The sequence below is a fragment of the Astatotilapia calliptera genome, chromosome 2 (assembly GCF_964374335.1).
Source record: "Astatotilapia calliptera chromosome 2, fAstCal68.1, whole genome shotgun sequence".
Lineage (NCBI taxonomy): Eukaryota > Metazoa > Chordata > Actinopteri > Cichliformes > Cichlidae > Astatotilapia > Astatotilapia calliptera.
The window spans coordinates 33,450,616-33,463,814 of NC_137423.1; the positions used below are offsets into that span (position 1 = coordinate 33,450,616).

General features: G+C 40.8%; 1 protein-coding gene across 3 annotated transcripts in view; it reads right to left on the reverse strand.

Moving 5' to 3' along the window:
* Positions 1-218: 218 nt before the first annotated feature.
* macrod1 (mono-ADP ribosylhydrolase 1) overlaps positions 219-13,199 on the reverse strand; it is a 157,974-nt gene continuing 144,993 nt past the window's right edge. For 2 of the 3 annotated variants that reach the window (XM_026143656.2, XM_026143653.2), the window contains 3 exons: positions 12,333-12,406; positions 8,195-8,276; positions 219-720 (listed from right to left, as the gene is read on the reverse strand). In XM_026143656.2, the coding sequence (XP_025999441.1) occupies positions 695-720; positions 8,195-8,276; positions 12,333-12,406 (182 nt within the window). In that variant the 3' untranslated portion in view covers positions 219-694. Of the gene's footprint in view, positions 721-5,301; positions 5,332-8,194; positions 8,277-12,332; positions 12,407-13,199 lie in introns of all 3 variants that reach the window. The other variant, XM_026143655.2, reaches the window with a different exon arrangement.

The window sequence follows — 13,199 nt, forward strand, 5'->3', positions numbered from 1 at the left end:
AAGTCTCCCACTCTGCGCTCTCTCGGCAGGACATATCAAATGGCAGTAGCAGCACACACTTCCTCCAGAAAGGTTTGACTTCATCTTCCAGTTTATTCGATCTCTTTCACAAAGAATTGCCAGAGAGTGGAGAAGGAAATACTGGTGTGAAGTGTTCTCGAATGGCGCCCTGACTCATCGACTCTTTCATAACCAGAGAAATAATCACTGCGCTCACACAAAGCTCAGATTCATTTTAATAAGCTTTTGTCATGTGTGTTACAATCACGCACACATGCTGATATTTTAATATTCAAATGCTGTAGTACAGGGAAGAGAGAAATCGGGAGGGTGGGGGACGTAAGCCTGATGCGAAGCTGCCGCTGATCACAGGTAGAGTGAAGCTTACGAGTACGCACAGTCCATTTTTCATAAGAATTATCTGCCTCATTTCACACAGTCATCATAACACCGCTCCTAACCTCAGCCATTAGTGGGAAGAAGTGAGAAAAAGAAAACCACCTCCTCCGACAACATCTGCAGGAGAACCGTAGCACTTCAAAAAGGCAATCACCCATTTGCAACTTATCTTCCTGATGAAGATGGTCTTGATTTGCGTCAATGGCAAACAGGAGGAGGAGGAGGAGGAGAAAGAATCTGGATGTGAGTGTAGCGGTGTGTATCCACGGCAACCAAATCTGACAAATCCACTCTCTTAGAGTTTGCTCTTGACTGTGGCCTCTGTGGGAGCAGACAGAGAGAGAGGGAGAGAGGAAATGGAAACATGTAAAACACGGTGGGGGGAACATTTTACCTTGGTCATGCAGCGGTTAAAAGCATTTTGGCTTCTGGAGCGTCTGGTTGCTTCAGAGGGATCTGTTAGCGAGGCTTAGTCACTCTCAGCCCAACATGGCTAAGGACGCACTCAAAACATGCAAACACACAATCATACACATCAGACAGACAGCCAGCGTAGGTAGTGCCAGGTGTTGGAGACACATAAGGTTTATAGTGGAGACTTGGAGGCCTGCCTGCAGCAGCTCTGTCACACTGACAGACAGTTCCGGTCCATCTAACGGCCAAGCACCACTACTGCTACCAAATCTGCTGCACATCCATTAGAGGAGAAAGACACCAGCAGCTCGCTCAGACTTTTTTTTTTTTTAAAGGGGCACACCTGGATTTTTGGGGGGAAAATAACCTTTTCGGTCAGCTGACCCAGGGTGAAGATGTGAAAGTGCTGATTTCATGGTTCAGGCATCTGACCGGCTGTGCCGCAGTTTGAGACTTTGGCTTGCTGAGTGGAAGCTACTGCTACAAGAAATAGGAAGAAAAAACAGCCTCTAATGCTCTGAGCTGTACGCACTGATCATTCTTTAACACTTAGCCTGTAAAGCAATAACTACATATTTGTTGGCCAGTTGTGGGTAGAGGAACAAGCTGTAAACAGCACAGTGATATAATTTGACCTCACAAGGTCATCAAAGTGAAAATGTAGGTGGAAAGGAAAAAAAAAGGAAAATATTTGGAAAATATGAATCGCGTATTCAGTCTTTATCCATTTTTGTTCTTTCGTCTGGTATTTTAGCAGAATATTTAGCTACTCAGGGAGAAAATAGCTGGTGCACAGACTGCAAATAAAAATATTCACCACTACTTTGTGGAGTTTTCTTTTTAAACTCTGAGTTTCTGCTGCTGTCATGTTTTATATTTGAGACACAAGCTGATGCATCCAAACAAAGAGATACATGCTAAAAAAGTGCTAGCTTTGAAATAAAATACTTGGGCAGGCTATATTATTTGTCAGATAACTGCATTAAAATGCTCCAAAATAAAACAATTGGTTTAAAAGTGATCGCTATAAGACAGTGCCTTCAGCCACTTTTGTTGCCACCTACTTGTTTCTCAAAGCTACAATGACCAAAAATTTTTTTGCTCCTTTTTTAGGCAGAACATTTTTTATTTATTTATTTATTTTAAACAGGAGTCGATGAGAACTGACTCATTTTCGAAACTGGCCTGAAGTGAACTGGAGTTTCTGCCTTGATTTGTTGTGGCTGATGACTAAACGTCTCTCTAAACATATCCACAAACTGATGACAAACTGGATTTAGACATAAAAATACATTTTCCTTCCGGCCAAACAGAAATAAAGGGCTGCTGTGATTTTACCTTGTAGCTTATTTTTCTACATAGGTAGCTGAGGCGGAAGGTCGGTGCTTTTTGCTCAGTACTCTGACTACTGTTCACTGCCTGTTATAGTCATATATATTTAGTCTTGTGGTTTTACTTTTAAAGGCAATGTATAACAGCTTTTTAGCAAACGTTACTCAAACAAGAATAAATAGTTTGTTTATTGGGTACCATTTTCAGCAGTGGATAAATACACTGATGATGCTCTACTGGGTATTAGTCAGCGTAAGGGCGTATGTGGGATTCTCTCAAAATAAACTCACACCTGCGCATTAAACGTTTTAGCAGGAAGTATCCACTTCTGCTTCCCCTTTTATCTGCAAATACATTGTTTTTTGTATATTTTGTATCTACATTCCCCGGACACTTTATTAGGTATACCTGTTTAACTGAGGGTTGACATAAATAGATAGTTAGCTGATCATATGGCAGCAACTCAGTGCAGTTGGGCATGTAGTGACCCTGCTAAGGTCAAACTGAGCATTAGAATGAGGAAGAAAGGTGATTCAAGTCACTGAGCGTAGCAGGGTTTTGGGGTTTGTCTGAGTATTTTAGAAACTGCTGATCTGCTGGGATTTTCCCACACAACCATCTCTAGTGTTCAAAGAGAGGGGTTTGAAGTTAAGATAATATCCAGTGAGCAGCAGTTCTCTGGCAGAAAATGTCTTGTTAATACCAGATGTCAGAGGAGAATAATGGCTTTGAGGCAGCAGTAACTCAAATAACCACTTGTTACAACCAAGGTATGCGGAAGAGCATCTCTGAACCCATAATGGATGCGCTACAGCAGCAGAAGACCACACCGGGTGCCACTCCTGTCAAATAGGAACAGGAAACTGATGCTACAATTCACATGAGCTCACCGAAATTTGTCATGCTTGATGATTCTTGATTTCTTCTGTAAAATTTACATGGTAGGCTCAAAAACAACATTAAATCGTGTATACATCCTGGTTTCCAGGCTGTTGTTGGTGGTGTAAAGGTGTGCTAGGCCCCTTAGTATAGAATGAGTGCCATTCAAATATCACAGTCTGCCCAAGCATTGCTCCCTGATCCCTGACTCCTGCAGTCAAAATGCTACAGTATCCTTGGCAAGATATGAAGCCCAGAGTTGCTTCCAGTGCATCAACTGGAGTGTGAACATGTGTGAACAATAGAAAGAGCTTAGGCGCAGATAAAATTGTTGTATGAATGCTTAGGTGAATGAGACTTAGACAGCAGCAGAAAGCACTTTGAGTTCATCTTCTGATGGCTTCTGATGCAGCAGGACGTGTCATGTCATAAAGCTGAAATCACCTCAAACAGGCTTCTTGAACATAGCAATGACTGTACTCAAATGGCCTCCACAGCCACCAAATATCAATCCAATACAGCATCATTAAGATGTTATGGAAAAGGAGATACGTGTCATCAATGTGCATCTAAGAAATCTGCAACAACTGTGTGACATCTCTGAGCAGTGTTTCCAACACCTTGTTCACGCTATGCTCCCAAGAACGAAAGCAAGGGTTCAATCCAGTGCTTGCAACGGGTACCTAATGAAGTGGCCAGTGAATGCTTATAAAAAGCAGTTCATCACATTTTGAGATCTCATTATTTTTAGCAATTGATCCTCCTTGAACTGTAATAAATGAAAAATCCTTTCAGATTCGGGGGGCTAGTGGTCAAATCTGTTCACAAAAAAAGATTTTAAAAAAGATTAAGACTCTTGACCCGGTGTGTGAGTTCATATAAGAGATAAGGCTGCAGTGTTGATTGGATTCTCCTCTTAGGTTAAGCAGGCTTCTTCTCTTCTCTCTCCCACTCCTCTTTAACGCCTTGGCTGTCAGGCCATGTTTGTGAAAAACAGAAAACTCTCTCTGTGTCTACATTTGTTTCTTTATGTAGAACTCAGCTGCTGCCAACACGTCTAAAAGCACTCAAAGGTGAGAAAACAATGTTAAATGACATGTATGCTGTATGTTTTCTTGAACTGTTGAACTGCAGAACGCATATTAATGTTACAAAGGGTGATATATTCCAGCGCCAGCAGCATTTCTCTGCTTTGACTTTCCTGCGCTGAGACAATTTCATGGTCTCATTTTCATTTAAAATTAAACACTGCAATCCTGCTCTGGTTCACTTTTTTCTGTGGTGATTAAGTTTGCCTGATTTCAGTTAATTTCACTAATATTTCTGCCATGCATCTCTATTATGAGTGTTAGAGTGACCCGGCTCCATCTGAAGCTCTCATTTAAATTTAAATTCTGTCAAACCCAAAAGCACGGCTTCACTCGTACAAAGGACCTGCGGTTGATAATTTGTTGGATTTCTTTTCAGCAGCTTTGGTAGCACCTGCGTCCCAAGCCACATAACACCCATTAAAAATTACAAAACCAGAAAGCATACGACTGTTAAGACCTCTCTCTCAAAATGTTCCGAAGGCAAGAGGTGAGTTTGATTTATAGCAGCGGTAAAGCAAGACATTAGGGGTTAAGGCTGCAGTTGTAATACCGATGCTTAATTTGAATAATTGAGTGAATGACTGATCATGCTTAGGAGCCAGACTGCTTGGCAATATAACACCATAAATCACAAGTGTAATCAAAACAAATGGGTAAAGTCATCATGTCACAGCTAAAGCCAACATAACATTAAATACATTTTACTTATTTACAAAACTTCGTTTAACCAAATAGATCAATCTGTAGCGATGGCACAACACTTTCCTTTCAGTCTGTTTTGGAAAGCAGGTGAGGCGTGACTCAAGAAGGCACCTTGGAGGCTTAAAAAGTGGTTGTTATTTTTCATTTAAATCAGACCCTTTTCACCACTGCAGGAAAAAAACAAAAAAAACCAAAGCCCATTTCTTTTTTCCTTGCATCATTTCGAACACTAACTAGCTTGAGGCCAGCCGTTGTACTCAGGAATGCACAGAATGCCATTTTCATTTAACTGAGGTCTAAATATGAGCAATTTATTTGCAAAATGGGACGAGTGCCGGTTGAAGGAAATGTCAGAGTTTCCCCTCCGTGACACGTAATTTACATTTTGCACTGGGGTTAAGACTGCGTGTCGACAAACAGACTGAATGCAGTTAAGTTGATAGAAGAAACCACACATGTTGACGCACAACACCACGATGGTTACCTGAACAACGGGTCGCTGCCACAGGTCAGGCTAAAGTGGTGGACGAAGAAATGAAGGCAGGATACAGAATGAAAAGACATGTTTGTATCAAAATACAAAACAAAGAAGCTGCAGGGGACACACACACACACACACACACACACACACACACACACACACACACACACACACACACACACACACACACACACACACACACACTACTCTCAAGGTCCTTCCTGTTAAAAGGAAGCTCAACAGTGAGAACTTTTATAATAAGGCAGCTCATGAGCGTAGAGATTGTTTGTAACATTCATTCATATTTCAGGTGACTCATGTGATCAGAGATAAAAGTACAACCTGCGTGTTATCCATAAAGTGCCACACTGACTATGCTTTTTATAGGGCAAAAAACTGAAAGCGGGCATCATCTTGGTTGCTTGACAAAATGCCAGTGGGAGTTATCAATAGGCTTTTCTTTTTTTATGAGTATCAGAAAAAAAGGCTCTGTGGGAAAGCTTTAATGCCACCATGTTTGGTTCAGCAAATCTCTACAAACTGACACCCTTTTTTGTGATTTTTGAAACTTAAATGCAAAAGAAAGTAGCTCACCACAATAATGTTAGGCTATAAATCAAGACTGTGTGACCAAAATCAAGTTCCTGTGTTTAACTCTATACCCCTTGAAAGTCCACTAGGAGTAACCTTTGCAATGTTTTTTCTGACTTGAGTGCTTTCTGTCATATTTCTGCTTCTAGAAGAAAATGCCTGGGTTTGCAGGTTAGTGAGGGTGGTCTCCGCCTCTGCGGCTACCCTCGGAAAAACCCAGAAACTATTCTAATGGTCAAACCGTGTCTTTATTGATATATAATGAGGTGTCAAGGCTCGTCATTAAGGGTACCGGGGAGGTCGTCAAATGTTGTCTTTATGGGGCAAATGGTTAATGTGATGATGCTGAATGTCTTCAACAACTTACTCTTATTTAGCCACTTATTAACCACCTGCTTTCTCTAGCACACATAAAGCTTAAAATTTGCAAGTGGGGCATTTATTTTTTTGTTATTGAACAAATGATTGCCATAATTTCTATCTAATGAAGGTCAGTTGGACCAAAACATTGTGATTTAATAAAATAATGGTGAATAAGACAGAGTACAAGAAGTTATAATTGATCTCTTTAAACACTCTTACGCACCTGTTTATGAATTTTGAAACTACTATCGAACAAATCATAAAAATGACCAAAGCGAGTGTTGACCACAGACTTTATGCTATGCATCTAAGATTCCATTCATGCAGGCCTAGGCAGTGGTTACTGATGACCTGGAAAACACATGTTGCTAGGAGAAAGTGTGTAATCCCAAGCGGTTAGTGGTTGCTGTAGGTTGCCAGCTGTCACCAGGTGAAAATAGCTGCAAAGAGCTACGCTAAATGCCTCTTTTTGATTGCTGTGGTTACTGGCGGGTGTGCATCGCCAATAGTTTGCATGGAAGATCTCCACTTGTCTGCAAACCCTCGAAAAACTGCTCGCTGAGTGGCAGTGAAATTATAAAAAAGTGCGACACAAACCAAAAGTTAAAGCTGCACCGACTCAAACATGATGGTTTAACACTGAATCTGATTGTTATGATGTCAGACACACACACACACACACACACACACACACACACACACACACACACACACACACACACACACACACACACACACACACACACACACACACACCTCCTCCCACCCCGCTGATGTCCACTCAGGAAAACCCCTGAGTGACATAATATCAAATGTTTTATTAATTAAATTGCATTAATATTTATAAACAGAAAAACCCCCACAAACCAATAAAAATATACAAGTGCTATTAAACGCTGAGCCACTGACCCCGAGGGCTGTTAGACTGGACACTGAATCATCATTAATATTAATTAATGTCTACACAATCATAATGTCTGTTTTCAGCAGAACAAAAACTTGCCTCCAATTAACATCAGAAAGTCTTCCAAGAAGACAAAGGTACATTATTTATGCCTTAAGCTCGCATATATATCTTATTTTATTTGACTTTAGCCTTTGACTGTACTTGAGTTTATTTATACATTTTTGCAATTAAAAAAATGTTTTCTTTAAAAAATATAATTTCAATATGGCGTGTCATACAAACAAAGGGTTTAGTTGTTTTTTCCAGCTAGACAAAGACAAGCTGTCAGGAAAATAAATACTCAAGTAAAATACAGATACCTGAAAATTCTACTAAGTACAGAACCAAAGCATTTGCACTTTGTTACTTCCCATCTGCTGTTTGTATCGCAGTTCCTTTAAATTTCACGACCACCAAGTCAGTGTTTTGACAAGCATCAACCACTCACCAACCAGTCGTGGAATATACATTTTTCCCCAGTGACCTGTGGTTCCTAGGGGTCGCTGACAAATCTTTAGGGCTGTCTGACTGAAGTCTAAAAAAAACTTGACATGAGTCAAGTGCAAAATGTTAACTCATTTCTAGAGTTCAGGACTCATTTATAGCTATTTTATACCAATCTCACTGCATCCATCTTGGTTTTCTGGGGCTAAAATGCTATATGTATATAAGAACAAACTAACACAAGCTCATGGATGGATGGATTTTCCTTCTCTCTGCAGGCCCTGAACACATGCTGCTCCCTCCCTATACTTGTTCTCTCACAGAGCCATTTACACATCAGCCTGGAATACCTCTCAAAATCAATCAATGTTAAAAGCTGTTTGGTTGCATTAATATATGGCTATTTTTTGTATGTGTGATCCCGATCCTGTATATATGTCAGGAGCCATGGTTTCCCAACACATTGCATTATGTATTCCTCACTTCATCTGTCACTGGTTTTAATGTTGTTGCTGATACGTGTAGCTGCACATATATATGAAGGAAACTCACCAGCAGGAAAGTAGAGTGGCAGGTTCTCCTCATACAGCTTCTGATCCTTCGGCAAGAACACGCAGAAGATGACTCTGTCCAGCTGACACACACACACACACACACACACACACACACACACACACACACACACACACACACACACACACACACACACACACACACACACACACACAAAATGACCTTTATTGCAAGCATATGCAATAACTCTGAATCCATCAGTTGCAGCAGGGAACAATGTAAAAATGTGTGACACTGTGCGGTGGCAATATCAGGAGAATGCCACTAATGCATCAGTCCATTACTCCACTATTAGCTCTCTATTATGATAATGCCACGACAAGGCGCTTATTACTCTGTGTGCCGGGGACAGAGTGCTGAAAATGTGCAAAGAGAGGGAAAGAGTGGGTATGTGTGTGATAAAGAGAAAGACAAAAAGACAGAGGCAGAAATAAAGGGGTTAGAGAGATCATCACACACACACACACACACACACACACACACACACACACACACACACACACAAAGCCATAAACATAATACAGTAGCTTTCAAACAATATTAAGACATTGGCTGAGAGTGTGCAGCTAGTATATGACAAAGAATCTTTATGCTCCGAGCTCCTATGTTGTTTAGACCCCAGCTCTGCAGTCTATAATATTTATATTATGCTCTGTATATCTGGACGGAGTACAGTACACACTGTGGATGTAGCCTGTAATGATTAAAGTTACTTTAGCTACAGTAAAACGATGCTTCTAGGGATATAACCTCTACTCTGCTCTGACTCTGACAAACATTATTACCACCCTAATGTCTCTACAAAGGTTTTGATTTCTCTGTTTTGGGTGAGGCAGTGCAATTTATAGCCAGGCTGTTTCCATCTCTTTCAGCCTGGTGTGGGAGTTTAAGTCTCAGTGCTTTCAAAGAGACATTTCAGCAGCATGCTAGCCTGCAGCCCATGTTTTTCAGCCCCGGCTTGCTGTACAATTACCATCACTCACCAGGATTTGCATGGAAGCTAAAAGGGAAGATATGGAAATGTAACTAGATCCCCTAGGCTAAGGTTTGAAATTTCTAACCTCCACACGAAGGTGGCTCCACTTGAAAACTGTAGAAGTGGGAACTAATTCTCACACTACTGCAGCAGCGAGCCTAGAGATGCTAATGCTAACAATAACAGCAAGTCACTGTAAATGGCTCTATGAGAACAGCCTGTTGTTAATGGAAACACGTTACACAACCTGTAAATATTCCCCTCTCAAACAGAAAACCTGTCAACTGTTGTGGAAATTACATTAGTCTTTGTGCTCTTGTGAAAATGCATATCCTTTAACAAACGACGCATCTAAAAATATATATAATACTGTGCTTTTCAGCTTTACTTCAGGCTCGACAGCAACTAAAACAATATTCTCACCACGATGTCTATTTAGTAGATTTTCTGAAGACTTCAGTCATAGCGCAACTTGTCCAGAAATAATGCAATTGTGGAACTAGTCAAATTATTAATTTAGAGTTTTAGGATTTCATACTGCTTAACAGATGAGATTGAAAGTCACACTGATCATTAGCCAAACCTCATCCTGAAAATGATTGTTCATTCACACCAAGCTGCGTTTGATCTGCTTTAAAAAATATTTTAAAAATTGGCTAACTGTGGTTAACAAGAGAGAATTTGTACATCAAGGCTCCCCTTTTGGACCAGCATGGTGCAGTCTCTTCAAAACATTTGTGCTTTACTTTTAGTGAGTTCTACCGTTTCCTTTTATTAGTCTGTTATTTAGCACCAATTAGCAGATATGTCTTTCTGTAAAGTTTTTGGATGGAGTTTGCTCACCAACTCAGAGTGTTAGAAGATAAGTTGTTCAACAAAATAGTACAGAGGTGACCAGAAACCAATGAGTGGCCTCTTTGATATACATTCCATGAAAGTATTGCACACTTAAGAGAATGTAAAGCTATACCGATCAGTTGATGAGCTTGTAAACTTTTAGATTTTTCATTTGGTTAGGTTTCTTTCCACATGGAGGACCAAAACGTGTCACTACAAACCGCGTGAGAATGCTCAGTCTGCTTACTGGCAAGATGCATCAGCAGTGCGAGCATCAAAAATAAACACAGAGAGAAGGTGCTGGGTCCTGGAGTAGTAGATAACGTGAAGAGTTTTCTCCTAGCATTTATATTTACCTGGGCATATAACTGTATGTAGGAGGCTAGTTGCTACAGTACATCTGTGGGACTGCTTATTCCCAGAATGCAAAGCAAACCCAGCTAGAGGAAGGTGTTGAAGCCTGCAGTGTACACTTGGTAGTTGGACTGGACCATGTCCTTAAAGGAACCACTTTGAAGTCATTTATAATGAGACCAACTTTAACCAGAACTGTTGTTGTTTTGGTCTGTGTCTGAATGTGATTGCTGTGTTTACAGCTGCAGAAACAAACGGCACCAAGTGGGGGAATAATTTGATTTGAACAGATTAAAAACCGTTACAGGTGTGACGACACCCCAAGAGTTAGGGGAGAGCAGATCGATTGTATTGATGCCAACATTGATATTGGATCCCTAATGATGTGATAGGACTGATACTTTAATATGTTTCTCTCCAAGTTTGGTACATTAAATTCATAAATCATCTTGTACTGCTCTCCTGTACATAAGCCGCCTTTAGAGTTTAAAAATATCAGTGATATTGGTTCTGTATTTACTTGGTTTTGCAGTATCACACACTGCTGCTAACGTTTAATTTAGACTTCTGTGGGAAATTTACATCCTAACTTGTGCAGTAACCGGAAGCTCCTTTGATCCCAACCCAACGCGTGGTTACATTTCTAGCGAGGTGCACGTCAGGTTATGCAGAAGATTGCGGCGTAGGGTTAAAATGGGGTTCCAGCTATGACGCAAGTTACCCCATAGACATAATGCAGAAGTGTAATTAAATTGTAAGAGTAGGGTGGGGCTTTGCAGCTCAATGCAACTAAAAAGCTCAATCTGCTGAAGAAGCTCGTGATTATGAATAAAAAGCCAGAAGAGCTGCTAAAAGGATTTGATGAGACTCTCTAGTTGACTCTGAGTCTAATTCGAGACCCCCCCGGTCCCCCAAAACACAAAACAACAACAACAGCAGTTACATTTTAAAACTGGTATGTTTTCTGCACATAAATGATTCGATTTTTATTACATTTGATGCAGAATGTAGGCATACTGACCTGTGTCTTGAGTCCATTTTGCACCTTACTATGTTTGCAGTTTTCAATTTCATTTCAACATTAAAGCGCTCAGAGCCAGAACACGCTCGACAAAACCCCATAAAACTTTTCAATTAATGAATAAACCCAATTTCCTCTGGTAAACATTCTCTCTTTATATCTATGTGGTCGCCTTCAATATTTTTTTCCCCCTTAAAAGCAGAGTGGAAGTAGTTGTGGGCAGAATATAAATAATTTTGTTGATTTGGCCTTCTGGTCTTATTTACTGACATTCGAGGCTTGCTGTCTGTTGTCCAGTCTGGTGAGAAATGCAATGATTTGAGTTCATTTGCTATGCACAGAGCGGCTGATGGCATCAGTCGACCGGTATTGCTACAGAGACTCTGGAGATGTCAGAGCTAACAATAACATCATCAGCACCCTCTCTGGGAGGCCGTGCAGGACGGCGGTAACAGCGAGGCTTCAAAGATGGAAAAAGAGAAGTGGGAGGAGACCAGAGAAGTAAAGGAGGGGAAAAAGGGAGGAGAGTTTAGGGCTTGTCAATGACTGATTGGAAAGTTTCCGCCTTTTCCAATCTCTTCCTCCGTCCCTCCCCTCCAGTCATCTATTCCATCATTTTGTCTTTTCTCCGCTTGGCGTTTCTCCTGAGAGAGAAAGTGTGTGCGTGCCTGTGTGTTTGTGTTAGTCGGGTTTGGTCCCGCAAGGAGCCAATTAAAACGCAGACTTGGCCATGAGCATGAGAGAGGCAGAACTTGGGTGTGTGTTCAAAAATATTTTTTGTGTGTCTGATTGTGTGTGTTTTCTCAATGCACCCTTTTCCTCGTATCGCCCGAAAACAAAAACAACAGCTGTGAGAGAAATAATACCTGGAGGAAAGGGTAGGGGAAAATTTGCCAATCATGCAGGCGCAAACACAAACACATACCCACCTTGTCATGATGTGCATCGAGGTAGTCCCTCACAGTTTTTAACGCCTCGTGCACAGCCCGCTCAGATGGATATCCTACAGAAACACAAACACACACGCGCAAGTGACATCAAAAATACACACACAGTTTTCGAGAACAGGTGCAGAGAGAGATCTGTGTGCTTGCGTTGTGCTGTTGTCTTCGGTGCTTTCTGTTCTTCTTTCCACTATTCTAACACTCCCCGTCCTGACTCCTCTCACGTCGTCTGATCCCGACTCAGTTATTCCAGCGAGACGCAGACACAACACACTTGTTGTTTACGAGGAGACAGATGGAGAAAGGCTGCTTTTCTTCTTCTATATTCATTGAGCAGCTGAGACCTTTCACTGCTGGAAAATTATACCCAGCGCTGGTAAAGCAGCACAAAGGCAATGAAAACTCATCATCTGGTCAAACTGCTCAACCCAAACAAACACTATGTGATTATACATTAGGAGATGGTTCAGCGTGTTAGCACAGGGGAATACGCGACGGTACAAATTAGCAACATACAATTTGTTAGAGCACTGAAACAAATGCACTGAAGAAAATGTAATATAATATGTTAATATGTGCCCACTATGGCTTGTTATATAAAACATTTTACTGATTGACATGTGCATCTAATTCAAGTGGCCTCACTCCATCTGCACAGGTGTTTTCACTCCTTTTTCTGTTTATTTGGACCAATTGAGACCTGCGTCACTCTTTAATTCAATATTTCAACCCTTATAATTTTAATTTTAAATGTATATGTTACATCCACGCATAAAATACTGAAATAAAGACTGAAAAATACAATGGCGTGAGCAGAGCTGTTCACTGAGCACACTGATTGTTTTGAATAGT